Below are 26754 nucleotides of genomic sequence, written 5' to 3'. Positions count from 1 at the left end.
TCTCAGGATGATAAAGACTCCCGCGGAAATAAGAAGCGATGCCGGCTGTTAGCGAAGACCAAGTCTGGCCAAGAACGAGTCAGCAAATTGGCGCCGTAAGCAGCAGCAGCACGGGACGTGAAGGATCTCAAACCTGCAATATTTCAGGTCTGTTCCACAAACATGTCGAACGCAATCGCCTCGTAGGCTTTTGCTCGGCACTTTTCCCGGGTGTTAGATGGTGCGGGTACTCCAAAGTATATGAACAATCCATAGGATCCTTCACATGATAGTTTTGCCCAAAAGTGAAGTCAGAATAGAGACTTTGGCTGAGCTGTGAACCTGAATGGCATAGGTGTCAAACTCAATGCCCCGGGGCCAAATCGGGCCAACACATCATTTTATGTGGCCCGTGGAAGCAAATCAAATTCCTTGATGCTTTCCAAAATTTGTACCAAAATTTCAAATTCAATAAGCGATATCGAAAATGGATAGGCAGATGGATGCATGTATATTTGATCAGTATTAACCCTTCCGTGCACCCTGTAACCCGATAACACGCTAAGCTGTCCACTGGAGTAACCGCTGTGCCTGAAAGGGTGAAGTTCAGTCTTCTGACATTTTATAAAAACACAGTTGGGTTGATATTGTCTCGCCCCAGAAAATGGGAGCTATGCCTTTTTAAAGATAGCTTTGATCCAGGACTTGGACAAAGAGCCAAATAAAGTGCGGCGTGGCCAGGCAGGTTTGTCACTGTCACAGGTAAATGATGTAATTAATGAGCGTGTAGCTGAGCGGACGTGCAGCGGGGCGTTGGCTTTTAAACACCTCTCCAGCTGACTGGGTTTGGGGAGGCCCAGCTGGACGCGGCCAGCGGATCGATGGTGGGGGGAGGTCAAGGGTCAGTCAACGCTTCCATTATGGCCCAAGTAGCTCTCATCCTCATCATCATCTGGCTAACGATGCCTGCAAGGAGGGTCGGGCGTGGAACCTGGAAGCGGGGTTGGTTTTGTGACATGAATGTTTGATGTGGTGTCGTCGCCGAGGAATTTCAGACAAATGACGACAATTTGGCTTTATATTCAAGACCGATAGCTCAACCAATGGCCAATGACAAAGATCTCCAAAGCATTTCGTGAATGAGCCAAGAATCCATTCAACGAGGGCTTCTGACCTGTCAATTGGACACCACGGACCTCGTTTGCCAGCGTAGCTGGTGGCTGCACCAAGCACATGCGACCATTTTTGAATTGTGATGTTGATGCATTGCGAATATTACCGCCGGAGGAAGCCCGGGAAATCTTTCCCGCTCAGATTGTGCTTGATCGATAATCTCGGGAGAAGGGGAGGCCTCATTAATTTCAAACTTGAACTCACATTAGCCGGACTGTGGATTTTGGTTCAGTGTATTCCAAATCTTTGCTTGGTAATTAGGGGCATTCATCTCATATGATATGAAAGACTCAAGGGGGTGCACAGTGTGTGGGAAGTATTTGAGGTGAATCAAAAGCTAAGCGCCGCATGTAAAATCCAATGTGCCCGTGCCGCGTTCGAGTGCACGGCAGTTAAACCGACTATAAAAATATCTCGCTGGCATAAAATGTCTGATGGACCGTATCTGTTTTTTGCCCCAAAACGTGCACGTCAGACCTCAGCCTCCCTCAGCATACCAGCATTGTGGGGTTAATTCTTTTCCATTTATTTATTTTTATTTGCATTTCGCATTCGCATTTCAAGACGTGAATTCTCTGGAGTTTTTATGGAAATAAATAAAATAAAATACAGAGACAAAAGTATTTGAAAAGCAGAGCAAACATGGTGCATCAGAATTTTGCTGTTATGCTGCACGCAACTGAAATAAGATGAAATGTTGTATTTTGCCTCTGATTGTTGTATTTCAGCTATGTGACGCACACTGAGTGACCTCGCGGATGCAATGCGCTGCATAAATAACGCTTCCTCGCCTTGCCACTTACATGTTCAGAGGCCAAGATAACATGGTGAAATTGTCCTAAATGACTTAGCAATGACAAAATAATCTCCTTTTGGTTACGTACTTTGGTGAAGGAGTAGAAAATGGAAGCCACAGGAGGGATCGCGACCCGCTAGTGTGTGAGGACGCACTATATTATCATCGGGACGACAAGCTCATCCGTTTTACGGGGCCCTGTTGAGGGTGCGAGTGAAGTCGGGTATTAGGGCAACTGTGCGTTCACACCCATCAGTCAGGACAAATGAGCTACAGCCGCAGAGTGACAAGCGTTAGGGGGCGGTCGTGCATGGGGTGAGGGAGGGGGGGCGAAAAATGGTGCCACTTTTGCGGCCGTACAAATGTCGTTTGACCGCGATAACTCACCGCCGGACACTTCATTTGGAGACGCTGAGCGGTCAATAGCGACGATGCCATCTTCTTTATTTGTAGCCGGCGCTTTCGGTTGCCGAAGCGTCGAATAAATAATCCTGAAATGCCACCTGGGTAAAAAATATCGGCTGGTTCTAGTTGTTTTTTTGTATTGTGTTTTTTTTTTTTTGTGCTGGAGCCCATCGCAGCTGTCTTTGGGCAGGAGGCAAAGGACACCCTGAACCAGTTACCAGCCAATCACAGGCTACACAGAAACGAATAACCATTCACACTCAGACTCACACCTCGGGAGCTGGAATTGAACCCGGTACCTCTGCACTGTGAAGTCAATGTGCTAACCACTCGACGACCGGGCTGACAATTGTAATATAGATGCTTGTGTTTATGAAAAAATAAATAAATACATGGGAGGAGGACCTTGGAAAAAAAAACACGACATATTAAAATCGCAATTGTAATATTATGGCAAAAAAAAAAAAAGTTTTCCAAATCATTCCGCCCGACTCATATCTCTGATGCAGACGTACCAACGACTAATAGTCAAATGAATTGATGAGCAATCCATCACTCGGAAATGCCCCCCCCCCAAAGACTCAAAGAAATGGCTATGAATCCACTTTATGAATCTATGAGGAGTAATAGTCTAATTTGTCACTTGCTACAGTCCACCTGATCGTTGCCGTATTTCAGCCATATTGGAAGGACTCGCGCCATCTTGCGTGCGTGTCTGCGCGCGCACGTTTGTTTGTCAAGTGGTGCTTGAAAAGTGTAATAAGGCAGTCAGAAAAAAAAAAAAAACAGTTCCTGGGTGACAGCGGCTTTATCGCGCACTGCCTCATAAAGTCCCATCATATCTATTCACCGCCGCGATTATCAAATGGCTGTTGAACACTCTTATGTCTTCGTATTCGGCAGGCAGTCAGTCAGCGTCGCCGCGCCGAGGAAATACGGCAAGACGCTGCTCGTCCTCCACGAGGGGGGAAAAAAAATAAGCTCGTCGCGTGCCGCTTTACTCAAGTGGAACATTTCTCTCTTGGCCGCCTTTAAGGACCAGACAGCTGCGGTCAAACTCGGGTCAATAAAATGTCCGTCTGTCCTTTGAGTCTCCAGATCCATCAAGTGATAAAAGTTTGTCTTTTCGGGGGGTGGGGAGGGAGGCGCCCTCATCTTGCGAGACACTCAGGAAATTAATCAAGGAAATTGGGTTGTTTTGTTTTTTTTTTTGCTGCGCCTATATCACATCTAATCTGTCCCTTTGTCCACGTGTGGCAGGCTCCAAGGCCCCGCCAATCGGGAGACACGCTGGCTTTATGAAAAGCCACTTGTTCCCCGCATAATTGGGGAAGACGAGAGGAAGGGATTGGGGGGCGGGGGGGGGTTGTCGTTCGCCGAGTTAAATGGGAGCTGGAGGTGGACGGAGGGGGCAGTCTTGTTTGCCCATGTAAAGTGCGATCCAGATAATAGCCAGCTCATCAAAGGCGCCAATTACATTCATGACAAAGCGGCGAGGCGCGCCTGCGAGGAAATTAAGTGGTGAGAGGAAAGAAAAGCTTCATATATACCTCCTTTATGCTCGCCCGCACACACACACACACACTCTCTCTCTCGGCTCTTTTTCTAGTGCTCCACGTGGAGACTCCCAAGAAACAGTCTCCCGTCTAATCCCCCCTTCACCTTTTCCTCCTGCCCATCGTTACTATGGCTGCACTTGGGTGAGATTAAAAAGCTTTTACACACGGATAATCTTTCAATGTGCCCAACAACAACAACAACAACAAAAAATAGGGGGCCACTTCTTGAAATATAATTCCAATTTGAGGTGTAAATTAGGTCCAAACAATTAATTAAATTCAAATCGGAATCATAAGAGATGATGTTTCTTCTTACAGATACAGATGAATGCATTGATTTTGTTTGTTGAAAAAAATACATGGGAAGAGGACCTTGGAAAAAATAATCAGTCAGGAAAAATATTCACAAATGAGCACAAACAGCCGTGAAGTCAAGCGGGTGAAAAGCCGCCCAGAACGTCTTTGAAATGGGATTCAAGGCGAGCGCACAACGACGCAGCCTCCTCAAAGACAGGTGCAGCGCTCCGCTTGATTTAGAGCCGCACTTTTGCAAAATGGCGAGTTAAAGAGTCACTGCGCAATATCGTCATTCAAATGCTGCCTTTTGAACTTTGCCTCCTTAACAGTCCGGACGGTTCTTCTCTTTGGCCCACAGGACACAACCTGCACAATTTTCTTTCTTTTCTCGTCAGACCACAGAATGCTTTTCTACTTTGCATCAGTAGCAATTCGTTTGACATTATTTCCTACATGAAAAATTGTTTGGTTGTGATGTTTGAAACATGTGGAAGTCAATGGGCATCACAGCACAGACCATGTTTGACTTTGAAGGCCCCACCGACCTGCACATGAGCAAATCCAGTCGTACAGACGATATTGCATATTGAACCAAATGAGAGAGCATGTTCCAGCTCTTCTCGCTAACAAATCATTTTGTCTCCGTGTAAATTATTCAACAGGATCCGGGGGCCCGCTGGAAACATGTGCATAATTAAATTGCAATAAAATAACATAAGTACGGACAGACTGTTGGGAGCACATGCTAATTGGCTGCTGAGATGTCTCACGCGAGCAGCGTGAATGTGCATGCTGGTGATGTGTGGAGTATAATTGATCAACAATGATCCAAGTATCTCCCAAGGAGCTTCCTTTGTACGTTGAGGTCTGAGTACACGTGGATTGGGGAGGTTCGACAAATGTTTCATCATCAAGACCGTGTCCACCATCTAGTGTCCACTTGGTGGAAACACAGGTAAAGAAGCTTTTTTTTTTTTAAATTATGATTATTATTTGGTTCATTTTCTGTCTTTGGACACATTTACACTCGACACAATCCCAGTTGTTTTGCTGTAACACATTATAGAAGGATGCCTTATTTACTTATATAGGCCACTCCTATCCTGTCTGGAAGAAATCAAAACCTGGATGGCACAAAATTTCTTGAGATTCAATGAAAAGAAGACAGAGGTGATATTGTTTGGTCCCAGTGGCCCTTGTACATTCCATCCTGTAGACTTGGGCCCCCTGTCTCCTTATCTTAAGTCAACAGTCTCAAATTTGGGCCTTAAACTGGACAGTGATTTCAAACTCGATCGGCAAATTGGTGCCGTTGTTAAATCCAGCTTCTTTCACCTTAGACAGCTGGCCAAAATAAAACCTCTCCTCTCACATGAACACTTTGAGATGGTAATTCATGCCTTTGTCACATCCCGGCTCGATTACTGCAATGCCCTTTACTTTGGAGTCAGCCAGTCCTCCATTAAGTGCCTTCAGCTGGTCCAGAATGCCGCCGCTCGCCTCTTGACTGGTACTCGTAAGAGGGAGCACATAACTCCTACTCTGGCATCCCTTCACTGGCTCCCCATTCATTTTAGAGTTATTTTCAAGATCCTCTTATTTGTTTTCAAATCTCTGAATAATCTCGCGCCACCTTACCTCTCTGAGCTCATCCGCCCCTACACACCTGCCCGGCGCCTCAGGTCTGTGGACCAGACTTTATTAGAAGTACCAAGAACTAAACTGAGGCTCAGAGGGGATCGAGCCTTTTCTGTTGCTGGTCCCTCTCTCTGGAATGACCTCCCACTAAACATTCGGCAAGCCTCCTCGCTGCCCATCTTCAAAACCCTCCTCAAAACTCACTTGTATTCTTTGGCATTCGACTCAGCATGACTTAGATTTGTTCTTGGTTTTACTGTTTGGTGCTTTCTACCGCCTTTATTACCGATTTGTCTTACTGTTTATTGTGCATGTTAAATTGCTCCATGTACAGCACTTTGTATGCAGCGATGGCTGTTTGAAAGTGCTCTATAAATACTGTTGACTTGACTTGACTTATGTTACACATTTGATTACACAATACACCCAGTAGTCAATCTTTATTCTAAATAGAACATGAGATTCGGTCTTGTCTGCGTGTGCACAGAATTTTAAAAAAATGTTCAATCCATTGCAGCCTTGCTTTTTGCCGGTAAGTGTAAGTGATGCTTCAAGAAATCAACGATGCGCCGAGTAGTTCAGGACCTCACAAAAGCTTAATTTGCCGTTACGCGATGACGTCGAGCCCGCTTTTTACCTCAATGGCCATGAAGCGAAAAATTTCACCAAATATACCACTGTGGGTCCTCCGCTCACCCCGGCCTTTGACTGGATGTCCACTTGATGTTTTACCTTCAAAAAAATACTGTCGGGACGTTACATGAATTTTAAAATGAGAGTGCTTATAATTTATGGATTTACGTTGCCATTTTAATTTGTCGGGTATCTGGTTTAGTCGTAGGAACTTTTCTTTAAGGACAATTCGTGTGATCGGATTGTTTATCTCTGAGCACAACTCGGTGAACATTAGTGGTAGGAACACTTCTTTAAGGACGATTCGTGTGATCGGACTGTTTTTCCCTGAGCACAACTCAGTGAACTTTCACCCCTTCCAACCTGGATGTTTTGATTGAGCATTTTGGGCTCTCCGTGGGGGAACCGGAATTAAACCTAATCTGATAGCGGGGACATTTTCTCAGAATTCACTCGTACACGAGAAAGAAGGGCGACAATGGCGCTGTCAAGCACAACAAACCGGCGCCCCCGCTGAAGAGAGATGCTCGATGTAGCCTAATGCTAACGTTCGCTGTCAACCTAGCGGATTTACCTGAGGTGTCAACATGGCGGTGATGGGAACGGCTGTGTAGCACCCACCGACTGGACACACCGCATGTGTTCACATTTTGTTTTCAATACTGGCCTGGATTTTTCAAACAAGCAAATACAACGGATGTGAGTATGTAAACATTGACAAGCTTGTATAGAATGCTTTACAATGGATTCGAGTCGTCTTTCGTACTTGACTCCTTCAGATGCAACTAACATTTTTAAATTATGACAATGTATTGAGTGACCTGATAAGCTTGACGTCATGTACTTCCGGGATGCAGTGGCCTTTTCGCCGCTAGTAAACACCCCACTGTTATTTTACAAGGCCGAATGATTGAGAAAAGATGCCAATGGCACGAATGTTCTTATCTGTCGCTGGAATTTGACGTTGTGAGGTGTTAGCATACTGTCATCGTTTTCAGTCCACACCAGCCGCAGTCACTCACTTTCCTGCTTCCTGGAAATATCCCGGTGCACCGACTGTTCACAAACATTATTAAGCAGTTTATCCTTTTTAAAATGTTGCTGCAGTGTTGGATTTTTCCATTCCTTGCTTTCAATGGGCGAGGAAAAGCCAGACACGCTGGACTTCGTGAAGGATTTCCAGGAGTATCTGAGCCAGCAGACCCAGCATGTCAACATGATATCGGGCTCCGTCATCGGCGTTAAGGAGGCCGATGAACTACCGGCCGGTAACGTTGACATTTCCTCCGTTTATTCGAGAGTTAAACTTGTGATGACAGCTCATATAACAGCAACGCCCACCCCATTCAGTGTTAGAGCTCTTTACTAATTCACTTTTTTTCAGTCCCAGCTATGTTCGACAGAAACATTTTCAAGTTGGAGAGCTTTCAAATTGCTGCCTGTATATCCCTCCGTGCACAGATTGCAGTCAGAACGGGCTGGATCACCCGGCGGTGGACATGTCCCTGGAGGACGGCGCTGGGATTTTGGTGGACGGTTTTGAGAGAACTTTTGACGGCAAACTCAAGTGCCTGTACTGCAGCTACGCCACCCGGGGCACAGCGAGACTCGTCGAGCATATTCGAATGCACACAGGTGGGCGGGTTACGGTTGAATTGCACTCCGACTACTGGTTTTGGTCCGGGGGGAAAAAAAAGCTATAGAACCACTCGACTGACAAGTGCAAGTTCTCGAAAAAGTCAACCAAGTGACTCTCACGGAATAGATGTAGCGCGATATTCCCGCCGCCGATCGTAAGCTTTTTTTCCCCTCAATCCACCAGGAGAGAAACCCCACCGCTGCCACCTGTGCCCGTTCGCCTCGGCCTACGAGCGCCACCTGGAGGCCCACATGCGCTCGCACACGGGCGAGAAGCCGTACAAGTGCGAGCTGTGCTCCTTCCGCTGCAGCGACCGCAGCAACCTGTCGCACCACCGGCGCCGGCGCCACAAACTGGTCCCGAAGAAGGATGCCCGCTCGCTGCCGCACAAGAAGATGCTGAGCGTCCTGCAGAAAAAAAGCAGCTCGCTCGGCTACGGCCGCCGCCTCCTCATCGCCTCGTGCTCTTCTACGCCCAGGGCCTGCGACGCGGACGACCGCTCCCGTCAGCTGCCGCACGAGGCTTATGACGACGGCCAGGACGAGGAGGAGCCTCATAGCCGCCTGCGGTCCAACCTGATCATGGAGAACCCCCTCAATCAGCTCTCCACCCTGGCGGGCCAGTGCGCCAGCCTCCCGCCTTCGCTCCAGCCCCCTCCGTCCCCAGGAGCGGAATCCGACACGGAGGAGAAGCCGCTCCTCATCCAGCGCCCGCTCGCCTCCTCCTCGCCGGTCACCCCCGAACCGCTAGCGCCCCCTCAGCTCAGCAACTGCAGCCCGGCGGGCAGCGAGCGCAGCGGGCCCACCAGCGCCACCAACAGCCGGCCCGGCACGCCGACGCCCGGCGTCTCGGCCCCCCGGCACGCGCCGCATCGCTGCCAGCACTGCGGCATCTACTTCCCCGACAACATCCTCTACACCATCCACATGGGCTGCCACGGCTACGAGAACCCGTTCCAGTGCAACATCTGTGGCCACAAGTGCAGGAGCAAGTACGACTTTGCCTGCCACTTTGCTCGCGGCCAGCACAAGTGACGACTTTTAAAATTTGTCACTTTGCAGGATCTTTAGTGATTGGTTTCTTTTTTTGGTTTTGCTCTTCCCACTGGCCTCGATGTAGCATTTTCGCCTTGCGGGAAGATGTCGGCATTGAGATGGATCCCTTTGCCCACAATGGGCAGAAGTTGTCTGAATTCTATGAAGGAGTCGTCGGGAATTTTATGGCGAGACATTTGGAAGTGTTCCATTTGCATTTTCAAAATTTGATAAGAAGAATGGCATCATTCAATTTGAGGGGGTCGGGGGGGGGGGGCAAGTTGCAATATTAGGACAAAGTCGAGACCTTTACAAAAATTACAAAAAGTCGGAATATAATGGAAGTAGATCTGTGCCATAGATTATTACCAGAGTGAAGAAAGTCCAAATCTGATGGAAAAACATGCTAATTTCATTTTGAATAAATTTCAATGTTCCAAGAAGAAAAAAACATTGATGACTCTTCTCATAATATTGCAACTTTTTAAATTATTTTTTTAAAAATGAAGATTACGACTGCCTTTTTTTTCGTCTGTGTCCTTAAGTACTCCTTCATATAATTCAAACAAGACGACATAAGAATATTTATAGATATGTCTAGATAGAGAGAGCGCGTCGTAGGAGTCTCAAGTCTTCGGCGCTAAACCTCGAAGGTTGCCTGCCTCACACAACATCGCTCCAAGTGACGCGGTGTTGAAATCATGCCAGTATTCCTTTGCAGTGCCTGACATTTTGACTTTTGTGAGTGAAATAGCAAAGAAGAGGTTGACGTTTCGCCTTGATTTTTGCCAAAATTCTCCTTCACGAATGCTGCTACGACCCATTTCCAGCGACCAACGCTTTAACTTTTTGCATCCCGTCGCCCCCAAACACACTTGGCCAGAGGCCACCAGGAAACTTGACTTCTTTTTTGTAAGCTAACACTGAACTTTTTGCCACTTTAAGAACTGCATTCCCTTGGCCTTACAACCTTGGTGAGAAGCGATTGCCAAAATGTATTTGCCCGGTGCTTTTTTTATTTTTTCCCCCACCCCTTTTGAATATTTACTGCACATTCTAAGTAGTTGATTTGATGTTCGATGTATGAATTTTTTTTTTTTGTTTAATGAATATTGAGTGCGCGGTACAGCCGTGCCGACTTTTAACATCTTGACCCGTTTTTAAAATGTGAGAAATAATTTTTAAGTCATCCATGACAATGTCATGTGCAAAAGTGAAATGGAGCCGAGTCAACTTTTCTGGGTTGTTGCAGACGTTTCACCTTAAATCCAAAAGGATTTTTCGGTTCGCTTCATTTAAAAAAAAAAATGAAAATCATGGAGTCGCTGACTCAGCTTAACTCACTGTTTTACTGCACTTTTTTTTTTTTTTTGCTGCAATCGATGATTGCAATCAACCGTGATTATTGCACAATTTGCCAGGGTGTCCTACATCAGCAAGATTGTCGGCTGCTGTTGTCCGTTGCCAAGCGATGTGTGTGCACTGGGGACAAAAAGGAGCGAATGATGCCTTCGGTCGTCACTGTTGTCACTTCATGGGTCAACGTTTATGTCGAAAGCCCTTTCACCCTTTGGGGTGCTAATTTGTTGAGGTAAATTATCAGTAAAAGTGTTTTTCTAACAGAGTCCAGTGTCATCTTCTGAGCGCGTAAAGAAAAATCCAAGATTGTCTTTCTTGCGGCTTTTAATCAAAGGTGAGTATGTTTGATTTGCGATTCTGATTCGTAGTACAAGTGTGGATGATCTTGTCAACCGGCGTCCTCCTTTGCGGAGCCCTTTTGCTTTTTGTCAGGGTCTAAGGACAAGAAAAGACAAGCGTGGAGAATGTCGTGACTGCTCGTTTCCTCTGTGTCATACTCGAGTGCTACTCACCGATAAGCTGGATGGGACCCAAAACGAGAGTCCGGCTCTTGTGTCTGGCGCCCGCGTCTCTGTTCCTGCGCTTGACGCAGCCGCGGCGGCAACGGGAGTTCCAGTCGTTGCCCTGACATATGAGGACCTTGCACCGGATGTAAACCTGGTCAGCCCGGCGCAGGAACTGGAAGGCCTTGAAGGAGAAGCGAGCGTATCGGCTGCTGCCGCTGACGTACGACTGGTAAGTGTTATCTACGGGACACCTGCGCGGGGACAATTTGGATCATGTTTGACAGATTGCAAAGTAGGGATCTGTTGTGGTTATTTGGTGCCGCTCTTACCCGTTGCGCACCAGGAAGTAGGTTGTCGTGTGGAAGTCGTCGGAGGATGGAGAGGCCACGCAGGTATCGAGGAAAATATCCAGATAGCTGGCCATACTGCTCCTCAGGTCCACCTGGACGTAGAGGTCCTGGTTGAGAGAAACCTTGTATGGGAATTCCGTCACCTGGTGGAGGAGAGCATCAAGGCAGCTGTTGAATAGCCTGCGAGGCGTCAAGCTTTCCGTCACACTCAGACATTTTTATGCCTTATAGTTGAAGTTGCTGCTGGTGTAGAAGTCCATGGAGGTGTTGAACGTCCCCGTGCCCGTGATGCTGGTGTTGTCATGATTCTGCGCCAGGTACATAATCTGCGCCGCCGCCGATCGATCCATCCGACACACCACCTCGATTTTTAAGTTGGCCTTGCGAGTGATGTCTCCGTAGCTCGACGTGTAGCCGCGCAGCGTGTTGGTGTACACCACCTTGCCGTTCTCAAACTGAAACATTCAATTGTATGTTTTTGGTGGCGCTTTGTCGGTGGTCACCCTTCTTCCGGATCTCCAGTCTACCTTTCGACTGGTGCCGCATCGATTGACGGGGAAGTTGAAGACCACCTTCTCTTGAAAAACTTCGGGTCTACAGTACTGGTCGTTGAGGTAGAGACTGTGGCCGTCGTAGCCCAACGAGTTCAGGTACTTCCGCCCAACCACAATGTTCATGTCATCCGAGGAGCAGTTGACTTGACCTGGTAAAAAGCCACATTGCTTGACCGGGTAACGAGATGAATAAATCAAAATGACACATTTGCCCACCTGCGGCACCCCAAATAAAAACACAAGAACTGCAGTAGCCCTTAAGGCTCAAAAATGCATCCATGCATCCAAGTCACTCCACTGTCCCACATGACGTTTTAGCTGTTGCATTTGATGATGGCCAAAAAAAACAAGTGTACCCGAGTCCTGCGGCAGAGCGCTTGTGAACTCTGCACGGAATCCTCTCCCGACCACCGATCTGTCGCTCCGGAAAACCACGGTCATGTGGTTGGAGGTCGAGTACAAAAAATTTAAGCTGTCGTTGTTGTTGCCGTCGTTGCACACTTTTCCCAAGTATGGCGAGCTGACGGATGGACCATCGTAGATTGAAATGTAGTCACAGCTGCAGCAGCTCTGCAATCTGCCCACAAGTAAAATCAATTCAGGCAAAACTTTGAGGACTATTTTCACATTGTTGTCTCCCGTCCAATCATGAACTCCATTGTTTGAATCATATCCTCCACAACAAAAATCACTAACTAAGGATAGAGATGATATGGTCTCAAATTGCAGTGATTGAACCCCTAAACCTACCCAAAGTCTACTCCTGAAACGTAACCCCAATGAATCCTGAACCTAAACCCCATCCCCATCCACTCCACACCAATCCAAGGTCAAGCCACCAAAAACATAAGCCTGACTTGACTGAAACCATGAAACATCCCCAAATCTCTACTTTAATCCTCACCCCACACTGCTAAAGACTAATTAAACTATACCCAAACCCACACATGATCCCAAACCCTCCCCGAGCCCACCCCTAATGCTACTCAAACGTCAACCTCCACAAATCGGAGCCATGACACTCAAAGCCCAAAACAAAATTGAAACCTACCCTAAGCCTTGTCAATTATAACAGTGACCCTTTTCAAACCCAAAAGATAGCTCTACCCCAAACACGATCTCTATTCAAATGTTAGCATGCGCTAATTCTAATAACAGTGCTCGGCATCATACTACAATCCCTGCCAGTCCGGATTACAGTTTGCGATCCAAGTAGTCGGTGGTAGTTGAGTTCAAAGAATTTTTGACGATCTTAGCTCTGAAATAGAATCCAAAATTCTTCACGTACTGCAGGTATGAGAATTCCAGCAAGACCCTTTGGTTGTGCAAAGATCTGAGGTGCCACACGCAGTAGGCGTTGTCGTGGTAGTCATCGGGGTGCCTGGGACTGGAGAAGGCACCCGAGCCAAACATGGAACCTCCGCAAGGCCCCTCTGAAGGTCGGGGCATTTGTGACCATGAGGCTTGTTATGTTCACTTGATGTTGACGTTCATGCAGAAGACCCTACCTGTGGTTGGCATGGCACTTGTGGAGTAGCAGTGGGCTGTTTCACAAACACACATGACGGAAGTCAGCACTTTTTCTTTTTTTTTTTAAATGCTCGGGGGGTGTCATTCAGGGACATCATGCTCACAGTAGTAGTCAGGGCAACAGTTGCCATAGTACTGGCACGAACTGGAGCAGGAACAGCTTCCCAGGTTTCTGCCACAGTTGTAGCGACAGGATGGCATAGCTGGACGATACAATGGGAAGAATGTCACAAAATTACAAGAAGGACCTCGCTTTAGCGACTGATTTTGCCCAAATATGGTAATGAAGTACCTGTGGTCCACGGCTGTGATGTCCCCACGTTGCAGTAATCTGAAAAAAGAGTTTTGACACAGCTCACGAGGGACTGCGGGATTGCGGTGAGGAAAAAAAAATCAGCTTTAGGCACATAAACTTACAGTTGAAGTCTCTGCAGCAGTTGCCGTAGTACTGGCATGAGCTGGAGCAGGAACAGCTTCCCATGTGACTGCCACAGTTGTAGCGACACGAAGCCTGGGCTGAAGGAATCCCAGCATTTTAGTTCCCGTTCGTCTCAAAAGCTTGGATTTTGTGGGCCGACTTTCTCGAATTACTTTTTGTGTACCTGTGGTCTGTGGTTGCGGAGTCGTGTTACTGCAGTAATCTGAGAGAAAGAATGGTTTTACACATTTTTGTCAGGGACGACGCCACTGGGGATGTCCCGCAGCCTATCCTGGTACTCACAGTTGTAGTCTCGGCAGCAGTTGCCATAGTACCGGCACGAGCTGGAGCAGGAACAGCTTCCCATGTGACTGCCACAGTTGTAGCGACACGAAGCCTGGGCTGAAGGAATCCCAGCATTTTAGTTCCCGTTCGTCTCAAAAGCTTGGATTTTGTGGGGCGACTTTCTCGAATTACTTTTTGTGTACCTGTGGTCTGTGGTTGCGGAGTCGTGTTACTGCAGTAATCTGAGAGAAAGAATGGTTTCAACACCACCATTAGGGATGTCCCGCAGCCTATCCTGGTACTCACAGTTGTAGTCTCGGCAGCAGTTGCCATAGTACCGGCACGAGCTGGAGCAGGAACAGCTTCCCATGTGACTGCCACAGCTGTAGCGGCACGAGGCCTGGGCTGAAGGAATCCCAACCTTTTAGTTCATCTTGAAATCTTGGATTTTGTCTGGCGATTTTCTAAGTGACTTTTTGGGTACCTGTGGTCTGTGGTTGCGGAGTCGTGTTACTGCAGTAATCTGAGAGAAAGAATGGTTTTAACACCACCATTAGGGATGTCCCGCAGCCTATCCTGGTACTCACAGTTGTAGTCTCGGCAGCAGTTGCCGTAGTACCGGCACGAGCTGGAGCAGGAACAGCTTCCCGTGTGACTGCCACAGCTGTAGCGGCACGAGGCCTGGGCTGAAGGAATCCCAACCTTTTAGTTCATCTTGAAAGCTTGGATTTTGTCTAACGATTTTCTCGAGTGACTTTTTGTGTACCTGTGGTCCGTGGTTGCGGAGTCGTGTTATTGCAGTAATCTGAGAGCAAAAATGGTTTTAACATCACCACTGGGGATGTCCCGCAGCCTATCCTGGTACTCACAGTTGTAGTCTCGGCAGCAGTTGCCATAGTACTGGCATGAGCTGGAGCAGGAACAGCTTCCCACGTTCCAGCCACAGTTGTAGCGGCACGAGGCCTGAGCTGCTCAAAGAAATATTTTACAAAGTTGAATCAACAAATGGCAAAACCTGATTTGCTGAGCTGAGTGACAACATGACTGACATATACCAGGTGGAATGGAAGTGAACAGAACAGGGTCGCGGAAGAGCTGGAGCCTTTCCCAGCTGACTTTCAGTCAGAGGTGCAGGTTAGACCCTCAATTGCTCACCAAGAGGCTCATACAGACAAACTGACATTCACTCTCAACTTAGTCTTCAATGAACCCGACATGCTTGTTTTTAAACTGTGCTTGGAGGACAACATACGAATACTCCCTTGTGGGCGGGCCAGAACCAATATTGGAGCTTCATCAGTCTGAGGTAGACGTGATAAACGCCACATTCTTCTTATAGCCAGTCATTGTGAACATCGCCTCCACTACTGGCTCAAAAACAAAAACAAGAACACTTCCACCTGGATGCCTTTCTGTGACTCTTCCAGTCCTTCTATCTCTGTTGCAACAAGCTAGTGACACTAACTTTTGCAAACAAAAGTGGTGTGTACCTGCTGTCGTGTACAGTCGGCCGTCCCCGAGGTCCCCATCACCTGATTATGAAAGACCAAAACCAAATAAGCATCGCATCCGTCAGACGAAACTTTGCCAAAATCATCATTTGCGGAGGACCGACGCCAGCAATACCTCGCACGCCGTGCAGGATGACGACGCTGCAAACAACCAAGAGGGTCCGCATGGTGACTTCACCTTCCAAACCTGCCCCACCAGAACCACAGGACAGTTTATATCATAAGCCAAGCACCTCCTTTCGCCAGCCATAAATGATCCAAGTGTCACGTGGTGTTTGTTCGGCATGTAAATCACACCCTCGTTTGTTTGTAGCTCTTTGCTCGTCTGCTTGAACGGCTTTTGGGGAAGTGCAATTCATCACACGCAGGATACATCAACTCTGACACATTAATGGTGAGCGATTGTCCCACGCTCCCGCCGCTGCGCTGTTATTGTTATTAGAAGAGCAGGAAAACATTTTCCCACATGTGTTTGGGAGATCTTATCATGGTCCAAAATGTGACCAATGTTGAATTTGGCATGAATATGAGCACTCATTGCCAAAAGAGCACCTGACCTTCCTGGTGGTGGCAATGGCGTGCTTTGGGGCTTTTTTGGGGGGGGGCTTCAGCTTGAACTGGGCCATTAGAAAAGGTGCAATGAATTACGAACAGTTCCAAATAGCAGCTGCTGTTAGCCGCAAAACCTTCAAGCTTCTGCTAGAAAGCCCCCCAAAAAAGGGAAAGCCTTAGAACTAGAACAACCAAAATGCGTTGGGGGTGAATCAGAGGCTCTTGAAATGGCGGCGGCTGTGTGCCGGCTCCCATTTCAGGTGAGATTGAGTGCGATTGGTGATTTCTGCACTTGTGCAGCCACATTATGTCAGTGGTTCATTTTTACTTACCCTTGCAAAAATAAGTTTTATTTTTAATTCAGTTGTACAGCGTGGTCACGTTCATGGAAAAAAGTTTGTGTATCTTTTTTTTTAAACCAACACCAAAACCAGGCACTTGGACAGGGGTGTGTAGACTTTTATATCTCCTTTACACCGTACGTGTTTTCATATTTAATATTGATTATTATGTTATAATATTTAAATATTTGCTTTTTGGATCATTTACAAGGAAGACGAACAAAACAATGAGCGAAGTTGGCATTTGATCCTGGAAAACATCCTCAATATTCCTCATCGTGTTTCATCTTCAATATTTTTTATCTTTACGGTCAGGAACGGATGAAGCGCTTATTTTGTGAACGCTCCTCCGCCCTACTTTTATAGATCCAATTGTATGCCGAAGGGTAGGCCGTTTTAGTTTTAAATAACCACAAGAAAAAAAATTGTCCACAAAGCCCAAATATTAATGAGCAAACGTCGTTTCACTTGAAGGAAAGTTATTCGTTTATGGGGCCTCGGCAGCTGCAATTTATTCTTGAGGCTGTTTGACTCGGACCATAAAAGAATGTCATCATACTCGGCATGATAGCTTCCATTTATGATGAGAAAATATCATCTACGTGTGTGTGTGTGTGTGTGTGTGTGTGTGTGTGTGTGTGTGTGTGTGTGTGTGTGTGTGTGTGTGTGGAAATGATTTTTCAGATTGCCCTCGTGGATGTAGGCCTTTTCGTACGCGGATACGACGGCCTTCTAAAGGAACATTTGCAAAGTGTTTGCTCTCTTCTCATGACAACGCAAGAGAAGCGACGTTTTTTTTTTCATCATCGTTCGCATGCGTTCATAATTTGCAGTCTTCATTTCATCTTGTTTGTCCTCGTTAGGTTTCGTGGCTATGTGAAGACTATTTCCGCCGACTCGGCAAGATCAGAGGTACACCCGGACCTGGTCGCCACTCAATCGAACAACTTTTTACACCTGCGTACGCGACTCTGACATTTTAAATTGAACAAAATATGTGCCGGCCAGGGTTAAAATAGCTTGAGATGTTCATATTTTCATTATAGTTATTTTTTCCTTCATTTTGAATTTCTTCTTTTTTTTAAAAAATCTTTTGTCATTTTTAGAAATTTTAGCGCAGCTTTCATGTTTGTTAATACTTTTTTGAAAATGCTTAGTTTCAGTTTAGTTTTTATTTGTTTTGGTATCAGTTTTATTTATTTTTATTTTTTTAAGTACAAAAAATATTAGTCAAGTTGCAAGAAAAAAGACTCGGTCATAAAGTGAACTTTGACCTTTCTTCTTCTGTGTGGACGTACAGCAAAATAAATATATCTGCAAGGACAAAAAAAAAGATGAAAACAAAGGACATTTTTGCGATAATTCTCGTTATCTAAATGTAAGATATTGTTGCAGTTTGTTTTTATTTTTTCAAAAGCAATTTAGATTTTATTTCACTAACAAAAAAAGGTTTTTCCAATTTTATTTTTTTCCCATTTATTTTTGTTAACTCTAATAATCTTGGTCAAAACTAAAATAAATCTATTTTTTAAAAAACATCAAGTGCCCATGTGGGCAGGGGCCGCCAGCTGCCAATTCCTCTCATAAGACGTCAATCATCCCATCCGGCAAAGAACAACAAACGCCGTCAGAAGACATTGTTCTCGCATTGCTCCAGTCGCTCCACATTTGGCCCGTTGAATTGGTACTTTTCCGTTTCCTTCCGGCTGAGTGATTCATGTTTGTCTCTCAGTCCTGTTTACTCGTTCGGGAACACCATTTGCACGTCACCGCTTCACATCTGTGCGACGTTTTGCTGAATGGACCCTTCTCCCTCTGCCCTTCCTATTGTGGACGAGGCCTACGGGCCCCTTTTCAGGATGCACTTACATCATCAAGTCAACAAGTCAGAGGGAGGGAGAATAGGGGGCGGCCGGGGGTCTCTGTCCTTGCCGAAATGGATCCGTGAGTCAGCCAAGGGGGTGTTAATCAGTAACCAGCACGGGTGGTCTGCTTTAAAGTCAGGGGGGCAGAGCAGCTGCAGCTTCATTCGGCGGCAGCCTGCAGCACGCACGGTAAGAGACTTCTTCGCCGGCTCCTCGCTTTCCCCATCGAGATGTTTGTCTGCGGCTTGCGCGGAGAGGGCGATCGGCATGTTTCTGTAAAGTTAGCAGCAGAGCATATCTGTCAAAAAAAAAAAAAAAAAGACGTTTTAACGTGATGTTGTCATGAAGTCACGGGGGGGGTGCGAGTGGGTGTCAAAGTGCGTTGATCAGGAACCAAGGCCATGTTCTGCGGTCCATCCGCACGAGTGTTGTTTGCTCAGCTCACACACTCGACAGGGTAAAGTCCTCCTTTTACGTGCGCGAAATAACGTTGCCTCAATTGATTTTTTTGCAGGTATTCACCCCAAAAACATCAGCGGATGCGTTTTTGGGGGGTGGGAGGGAGGAAATCAGAATTTAGTTTTGGAGGAGTTCTGTGTGGGTCACAAACCTTGCCACAATTTCTAACCTTGACTATTTGAGTACCTCAATTCTAAAGTACATATAAAATGCACTCACCAACCCCCCCCCCCCACCCCCAAAAAAAATCTAGAATTAAATTTTTTTGTTTTTTATTGATTTATGGTATATAGTAGATCGAGATGTGGTGCCGAGCAGTCATTGTCAAAGTGACCCCTGTTGCCGAGGGCGATGCCTGCGCTCGTTCAGCCCGCAGCAACACAAAGAAGGAATCCATCCGTCACCGGCGTGTCTCCTTGTTTTCGCTGTGGCCGCCGGTTAATGGTGCGGCAGGCTGAAAACCAGATCCAGCCAGATGTCGCCTGGTTGGGATCTTCCGTCGAAAAGAAAGAACACCCAAATGTTTGTCAATCGAGCTCGTACAAACTGGTCAGAAAACGACATTTGAACGTGAAGGGCGCATGTGCCTTGCCTTAACCGTTTCGTTTGTTCCGTGACGGAGCTCCGAGTGAGTTGCCGCCATCTGCATAAAAGCCGTTTCGCTGTTCAGGCTGCGGCAATGTCTCGAGTAGAAATGACAATATCGCTTTTCTTGGGTCCAAGGAACTATGTTGAAGTGAGGGAGAGGAGCTTCATTTAGTCAGCTGCTTTGCCGCCTCCTTGTGGCTTCCGTAGGAAATGACAAACCTTCACCGTGACTTGCAGAGTTTTGCTTTTTGCGGCAAGGCTCGATCCCGAGGAATCGAGTCCAACTTTGGATTTGTACTTTTCCCACTTCCCATCTTTGGGACGGCGTTTTCACGAAGCTCTCCTGTGTTCTCTCCCGTAAGAATTCCGAAGTCGAGCACAAACAAAATGCAAAGCCTCCGCCCGCCTCTCGTGGTCCTGCTGCTGTGGTGCTGCGTCCCCGGGGGCCGGGGCAACCGCGTCTACATCCACCCCTTCCACCTCTTCGCCGCCGACAACGTCAGTTGCGAGACCCTGCAGACCCAGCCGGCCAAGCGCCTGCAGACCCTTCCCGTGGAGCGCCTGGACATGGCGGTCCTGACCCCGGACCCCCGGAATGCATCGGGGGAGGACACTCAGAAGCAGAACGTCACGCAGAGGACGGCGGTGCTGGCCGAGCTCCTGAACTCGTTGGGATTGAGGATGTACCAGGCGCTCAGCAGCAAGCGACCGGGCGCCAACACGCTGCTGTCGCCCGTCAACACGTACGGGTCCCTGGTCACCTTCTACCTGGGGGCCTCCAAGAAGACGGCCAGCTCCTTCCAGGTTTGGACCTCCCTGGGGCGGACTCGGTGTAGTGAGGGGGTTCTCCGACTCTTCGGGTCCAGGGACCCATTTGCGGTGGAGAGGTTGCATAAGGATCAATTTTGTTGAGTGTCAGCAATGGCCTTTTTCAATCAGTTGATCTCTCTCTATAGCACAGGTGTCAAAGTCGAGGCCCGGGGGCCGGATCTGGCCCGCCACACCATTTTATGTGGCTCCGCGAAAGCGAATCAATCATGTCAAGTTCCATGATGCTTGCTAAAGTCTGAACCAAAATTTCAAATTGTCATATGGAATCCATAATAACAGTCATTATTCTCGACTTCTGATTGCAAAACTAGTTATTGATCAATTTGTTGCGCGCTGCGTATGTAATATGTGGACGGGATTAAACATTTATAGGGTTTCCCAAAATTCATAACGGCCCTCCAAGGCAAACCGTAACTACAATGTGGCCTGCGACAAAAACGAGTTTGACACCCTTGCTCGATAGATGTGTACGTACGGTACATGTCTATGTAGCCCTCGCGGACACAAAATATGAGGCTGTGTCTTTACAGGCACGTTGTCAGCGGAAGTAGAGAAAACGATACGTGGACTAATTGATCCCTTCTTTCCTTCCAGCTTCTCCTGGGCCTGAGCAGCGGCACCGACCGAGACGATTGCGTGTCGCTGGTGGATGGCCACAAGGTCCTGAAGACCCTGCACAGCATCAACTCCCTGGTGGACGACGCACCCAAAGACGAGATCACCACCAAAGTGTGGCTCTTCACGCTGCCGCACGTTTACTTGTCCGCCGACGTTGTTCAAGGCACCCGGGACTTCTCGGACTCGTCCTTCATCCGCGGCGCGGACTTCGCCCAGCCCGAGCTGATCAACGCTTTTGTGGACAAGACGTCTGACGGGAAAGTGAAAGATGCCTTCCAAGACGTGGACGCCGACTCCAACCTTCTCTTTGCTTCGTTCTTCAACTTCCGAGGTTTGTCACTCGCTTGTCTTTTTTTTTTTTTTAATCCAGTGATTTGACTGACAAAAGTTTTTGCAGTTAGAAAAACAACACTCTGTTGGACTTTATAAAAAACAGAGTACAGTAGACTCTTCTCCATCGCGGGTTCCGGGTTTGCCAATTACGATTATTTGGCATGTTTTTTTTTTTTTTGTACAGTTATAAAACAGTTTTTTTTTTGTTTTTTTTTGGAGGGGGTGGGGGTGTTTAACAATTACAACAATAGAGATATGAATTACAGGCAGATCATGTGACTGTTTTGAACTACTTTGTCCAAGAGTATTCATTGAACTGAACAGAGAGAAAAATCGGCATCTGGCCGATGGGGTCTGTGTCAAATCTAAGAGTTTGATTTGAACCGTACGACCAATCCCATCTGTTTGTCCAGGCAACTGGGAGACGACCTTCCAAGCGGACAAGACGTCTTTGCAGGAGTTTTATGTGGACGAAACCACCACAGTGATGACTCCAATGATGACCCACACGGGCTTGTACCACTACTTGAATGATAAGGTACCGAAATTGAAAACAGTCACTCTATACCCACAAAGGCTTTAGGTTAGGTCATTACGTTCCTCTTCTGGCTCGTGAGCTACCAACACTAATTGCTGACAACGCAAAGACGTCATCTATGTGTGTGTGTGTGCTTTTGGTAGGCGAGGAAGTGCACGGTGGTGAAACTGTCGCTCAGTAAGCGCTCCTACATGTTGCTGGTGCTGCCACACGAGGGCGCCAACCTACACGACATTGAAGCCAAACTGCGCACTGAGGTCATGTCATCGTGGCGCAACAGCCTCCAGGAGGGGTCAGTCAGTTCCCCGTCCATCCGTCCGTCCGAGCTATCCATTTTTCTGTCCATGTTTAATTGATAAATAAGATGAATGCTAGCTCATTTAATGCGATGGAAACACGTTCAGTTCAATGACGCGTTCTCGCCGCAGAAAATGAAATGAAAAGAGCCCCGCGTGGTACTGATCGTCATGCTCCCACGCAGGTTGCTGGAGCTGCTGCTACCAAAGTTCTCGCTGTCTCGTGCCAACGACCTGCGCGAGCTGTTGCGCAATATGGATGCGGAAGTGGAGGACAAACTGTTGGGCTCGCAGGCCCAATTCAGCCAACTGGCCAACACCGACCGGTTCACCATTAACAAGGTAAGCCGAGGGACATGCGTAACGCATGATTTCATGTGGCCCGCGAAAGCAAATCATGCGTCACCTTGCGAAAATGTGAAATTGTCCCGTGTAATAAATAACGAGATTGTGCAATAATTTTGCGATCCTGTTTACACTCACTTGAACAACAATTGAACAAACTATTATAATTGACATATTTGAAAACTAGTCATCATTTGATGTGTACAAGTCATCATTTTTGTGGTTTCACTGTCATAACGGCCTTCCGAGGGAAATTGGCCGGCGACTAAAATGAGGTTGACACCCCTGCCCTAACTCAGTTCAATGTAGTTCTTTGGCACTACGATGCCACAAGATGGCAGCAAAGCCCTACATTTGGCACAATGTAATTCCTCAACGCGCCCTTGCCACTCAGGTTTATGCCCTGCAAATGATTATTGCACCTTGCTGTTGTTTAATTTTATTAAACCCCAAGTAAAGCACTTACAGGAAATGCCTACGTGATATTCAGTCATTCTTACGCGCTTGATAATCCTTCCAAGCTAAATGTTGACAAGCTGTGGCGTTGTTGTTGTCTTGCAGGCGGTCAACAAAGTGTCACTGGAGATGTTGGAGGAAGGCGCAGCGGCCCAGGACAAGGCGCAGGAGACGGGCGTGGCCCTCAAGGTGGCGCTCAACCGGCCCTTCTTCTTCTCGGTGGTGGAGGGAGAGTCCAGCGCCATCCTCTTGCTGGGTAAAATCACCAACCCCACCCTGTGAAACGCACCAGATCAAGCAGCTGCAGCGGTGGCGGGATTGATGAAAACCAAGACTTCTTTTCTCCCTCACTTTTTAACTTCAATCTTTTTGTCTTTTATATCGCAGCAAATTGCTGGACAGTATTTTGCGGCCGGGTTCTTCCACTTCCTTGTATAGTCGAACTACAATTTGTATTTTAATTCGATGGACACAATAAAATATCTGTTCCCTCAACAGAGATGAAAGTTGACTTTTCTGAAAATTCCGTAAACAAATAAATAAAAAAATATCTGCGCGCGCACACACACACGTGCACATCTGGCCGATCACGCATGAATTAGTTTACACAAAACGCTGTTCAAATACTCGACATTCAATGATTAATCTTCCTTTTGTGTGCACGCGTGCACCCTTTGTGGCTTCCGTTCTCACCGAAATTTCAAAATCTCAGAGATATGGCTCAAAACGGCTTTCTATACTTGGTCGTTTTTTTTTTTCAGCTAAAAAAGCCTTACTATACATGGTTGTTTTTTCGTCGAAAATCGCCTTACTATACATTGTCGTTTTTTTGGGCTCAAAACGCCTCATGATACATTGTCGATTTTTTTCGGCGAAAATCGCCTTAGTATATATACATGGTCGTTTTTTTCGGGTTAAAAATCCTGACTCTTACTACACAATGTGTAGTAAGCCGTTTTTGGACGAAATTTTTAGCCGAAAAAAACGACCATGTATAGTAAGGCGTTTTTAGCCGAAAAAAAATCGACCATGTATAGTAAGGAGTTTTTAGCCGAAAAAAACCACCATGTATAGTAAGGCGTTTTTCAATGAAATTTTTAGCCGAAAATAAACGACCATGTATAGTAAGGCGTTTTTAGCCCGAAAAACGACCATGTATAGTAAGGCGTTTTTAGCCCGAAAAAAAACGACCATGTAAAGTAAGGCGTTTTTAGCCCGAAAAAAATGACATAGTATAGTAAGGCATTTTTAGCCCGAAAAAAACGACATAGTATAGTAAGGCGTTTTTAGCCCGAAAAAAGCGACATAGTATAGTAAGGCGTTTTTAGCCGAAAAAAACGACAGTATAGTAAGCCGTTTTTAGCCCGAAAAAAACGACATAGTATAGTAAGGCGTTTTTAGCTGAAAAAAACGACATAGTAAGGCGTTTTTAGCCGAAAAAAACGACAGTATAGTAAGGCGCTTTTAGCCCGAAAAAAACGACCATGTAAAGTAAGGCGTTTTTAGCCCGAAAAAAACGACATAGTTTAGTAAGGCGTTTTTAGCCCGAAAAAAAACGACCATGTATAGTAAGTATTTTTTAGCCCGAAAAAAACGACAGTATATAGTAAGGCGTTTTTAGCCCGAAAAAAACGACATAGTATCGTAAAGCGTTTTTAGCCCGAAAAAAACGACAGTATAGTAAGGCGTTTTTAGCCCGAAAAAAGTGACATAGTAGTCAGGCGTTTTTAGCCCAAAAAAAACCACATAGTACGTTTTTAGCCGAAAAAAACGACATAGTATAGTAAGGCGTTTTTAGCCCGAAAAAACGACAGTATAGTAAGGCGTTTTTAGCCTGAAAAAAACGACATAGATAGTAAGGCGTTTTTTTCGTTCAAAAACGCCTTACTATACATGGTCGTTTTTTTTCGGCTAGAAATTTCGTCCAAAAACGCTTTACTATCCATGGTTTTTTTCGGCTAAAAACGCCTTACTATACATGGTCGTTTTTTTTCCGGCTAAAAACGCCTTACTATACATGGTTGTTTTTTTTCGGCTAAAATTTTCGTCCAAAAACGCCTTACTATACATGGTCGTTTTTTTGGGGCTAAAAACGCTTTACTATACATGGTCATTTTTTTCGGCTAAAAACGCCTGACTATAATGGTCATTTTTTTCGGCTAGAAATTTCGTCCAAAAACGCCTTACTATACATGGTCGTTTTGTTCGGCTAAAAACGCCTGACTATACATGGTCGTTTTTTTCGGCTAAAAACGCCTTATATACATGGTCGTTTTTTTTCGACTAAAAATTTCGTCCAAAAACGCCTAACTATACATGGTCGTTTTTTTCGGCTAAAAACGCCTTACTAGACATGGTCGTTTTTTTTCGGCTAAAAATGCCTTACTATACATGGTCGTTTTTTTTCGACTAAAAATTTCGTCCAAAAACGCCTTACTATACATGGTCGTTTTGTTCGTCTAAAAACGCCTGACTATACATAGTCGTTTTTTTTCGGCTAAAAACGGCTTACTATACATGGTCGTTTTTTTCGGCTAAAAATTTCGTCCAAAAACGCCTTACTATACATGGTCGTTTTTTTCGGTCAAAAACGCCTTACTATACATGGTTGTATACATGGTCGTTTTTTTGGGCTAAAAATTTCGTCCAAAAACGCCTTACTATACATGGTTGTTTTTTGGGGCTAAAAATGCCTTACTATACATGGCCTTTTTTTTGGCTATAAACGCCTTACTATACATGGTTGTTGTTTTTTGCCAAAAACGCCTTACTATACATGGTCGTTTTTTTCGGCTAAAAACGCCTTACTATACATGGTCGTTTTTTTCGGCTAAAAACACCTTACTATACATGGTCGGTTTTTTTCGGCTAAAAATGCCTTACTATACATGGTCGTTTTTTTTCGACTAAAAATTTCGTCCAAAAACGCCTTACTATATATACATGGTCGTTTTGTTCGTCTAAAAACGCCTGACTATACATAGTCGTTTTTTTTCGGCTAAAAACGGCTTACTATACATGGTCGTTTTTTTCGGCTAAAAATTTCGTCCAAAAACGCCTTACTATACATGGTCGTTTTTTTCGGTCAAAAACGCCTTACTATACATGGTTGTATACATGGTCGTTTTTTTGGGCTAAAAATTTCGTCCAAAAACGCCTTACTATACATGGTTGTTTTTTGGGGCTAAAAATGCCTTACTATACATGGCCTTTTTTTTGGCTATAAACGCCTTACTATACATGGTTGTTTTTTTTTGCCAAAAACGCCTTACTATACATGGTCGTTTTTTTCGGCTAAAAACGCCTTACTATACATGATCGTTTTTTTCGGCTAAAAACACCTTACTATACATGGTCGTTTTTTTCGGTCAAAAACGCCTTACTACACATGGCCGTTTTTTTCGGCTAAAAATTTCGTCCAAAAACGCCTTACTATACGTGGTCGTTTTTTTCGGCTAAAAACGCCTTATTATACATGGTCGTTTTTTTCGGTCAAAAACGCCTTACTATACATGGTCGTTTTATTCGACTCAAAACATCTTCCTATACATGGTCGTTTTTTTTCGGCTAAAAACGCCTTACTATACATGGTCGTTTTTTTCAGCTAAAAACGCCTTACTATACATGGTCGTTTTTTTCGTCGAAAATCGCCTTACTATACATGGTTGTTTTTTTTGGCCAAAAACGCCTTACTATACATGGTCGTTTTTTTCAGTCAAAAACGCCTTACTATACATGGTTGTTTTTTTTCGGCTAAAATTTTCGTCCAAAAACGCCTTACTATACATGGTCGTTTTTTTCGGTCAGAAACGCCTTACTATACATGGTCGTTTTTTTTCGGCTAAAAACGCCTTACTTGGTCGTTT

The 26754-nt window shown here is 45.8% G+C and overlaps 3 protein-coding genes across 5 annotated transcripts; 2 read left to right on the top strand and 1 right to left on the bottom strand.

The window, feature by feature from the left end:
- Nucleotides 1-6797: 6797 nt before the first annotated feature.
- On the top strand, nt 6798-10777 carry ikzf5 (IKAROS family zinc finger 5). 2 transcript variants are annotated; one of them, XM_086121808.1, is made up of 4 exons: nt 6798-7179; nt 7588-7748; nt 7942-8115; nt 8303-10777. In XM_086121808.1, the coding sequence occupies exons 1-4, from the start codon at nt 7118-7120 to the stop codon at nt 9151-9153; spliced, it is 1248 nt and encodes a 415-aa protein (XP_085977934.1). In that variant the 5' UTR covers nt 6798-7117; the 3' UTR covers nt 9154-10777. The 2 variants fall into 2 exon arrangements, with proteins under 2 accessions (XP_085977934.1, XP_085977936.1); XM_086121810.1 differs by having other exon boundaries at nt 6798-7748.
- A 41-nt stretch (nt 10778-10818) lies between these two features.
- cuzd1.1 (CUB and zona pellucida-like domains 1, tandem duplicate 1) lies at nt 10819-15852 on the bottom strand. 2 transcript variants are annotated; one of them, XM_086121806.1, is made up of 21 exons: nt 15782-15833; nt 15646-15687; nt 15025-15123; nt 14922-14960; nt 14743-14841; nt 14640-14678; nt 14462-14560; nt 14359-14397; nt 14174-14272; nt 14055-14093; nt 13870-13968; nt 13745-13783; nt 13557-13655; nt 13431-13466; nt 13211-13355; nt 12279-12499; nt 11896-12071; nt 11593-11823; nt 11348-11511; nt 11025-11269; nt 10819-10947 (listed from the first exon to the last, which is right to left on the bottom strand). In XM_086121806.1, the coding sequence occupies exons 1-21, from the start codon at nt 15831-15833 to the stop codon at nt 10901-10903; spliced, it is 2148 nt and encodes a 715-aa protein (XP_085977932.1). In that variant the 3' UTR covers nt 10819-10900. The 2 variants fall into 2 exon arrangements, with proteins under 2 accessions (XP_085977932.1, XP_085977931.1); XM_086121805.1 differs by lacking the exons at nt 14640-14678; nt 14743-14841 and having other exon boundaries at nt 15782-15852.
- A 2626-nt stretch (nt 15853-18478) lies between these two features.
- On the top strand, nt 18479-23383 carry agt (angiotensinogen). Its single transcript, XM_086121807.1, has 7 exons — nt 18479-18613; nt 19834-20275; nt 20897-21251; nt 21667-21791; nt 21935-22083; nt 22273-22429; nt 22994-23383. Exons 2-7 carry the CDS (start codon nt 19859-19861, stop codon nt 23168-23170), a joined length of 1380 nt encoding a protein of 459 aa, XP_085977933.1. The 5' UTR covers nt 18479-18613; nt 19834-19858; the 3' UTR covers nt 23171-23383.
- The last annotated feature ends 3371 nt before the right edge of the window (nt 23384-26754 follow it).

This window comes from Hippocampus guttulatus, chromosome 10 (genome assembly GCF_054856545.1).
Source record: "Hippocampus guttulatus isolate MCC_2025c chromosome 10, RoL_Hgut_1.0, whole genome shotgun sequence".
NCBI classification, from domain to species: domain Eukaryota; kingdom Metazoa; phylum Chordata; class Actinopteri; order Syngnathiformes; family Syngnathidae; genus Hippocampus; species Hippocampus guttulatus.
This window is presented reverse-complemented; position numbering and strand designations above follow the sequence as displayed.

Coding starts and splice junctions, on each gene's coding strand:
- ikzf5 (XM_086121808.1), top strand. CDS start 7,118: ATGTGTTCACATTTTGTTTTCAATACTGGCCTGGATTTTTCAAACAAG. Junction 7,180..7,587: donor AACAAGCAAATACAACGGAT/GTGAGTATGTAA, acceptor ATGTTGCTGCAG/TGTTGGATTTTTCCATTCCT. Junction 7,749..7,941: donor GGCCGATGAACTACCGGCCG/GTAACGTTGACA, acceptor CTCCGTGCACAG/ATTGCAGTCAGAACGGGCTG.
- cuzd1.1 (XM_086121806.1), bottom strand. CDS start 15,833: ATGCGGACCCTCTTGGTTGTTTGCAGCGTCGTCATCCTGCACGGCGTG. Junction 14,561..14,639: donor TCCGCAACCACAGACCACAG/GTACCCAAAAAG, acceptor GGATTCCTTCAG/CCCAGGCCTCGTGCCGCTAC. Junction 12,500..13,210: donor CTGGAATTCTCATACCTGCA/GTACGTGAAGAA, acceptor ACTTGTGGGCAG/ATTGCAGAGCTGCTGCAGCT.
- agt (XM_086121807.1), top strand. CDS start 19,859: ATGCAAAGCCTCCGCCCGCCTCTCGTGGTCCTGCTGCTGTGGTGCTGC. Junction 22,084..22,272: donor CGCAACAGCCTCCAGGAGGG/GTCAGTCAGTTC, acceptor GCTCCCACGCAG/GTTGCTGGAGCTGCTGCTAC. Junction 22,430..22,993: donor ACCGGTTCACCATTAACAAG/GTAAGCCGAGGG, acceptor GTTGTCTTGCAG/GCGGTCAACAAAGTGTCACT.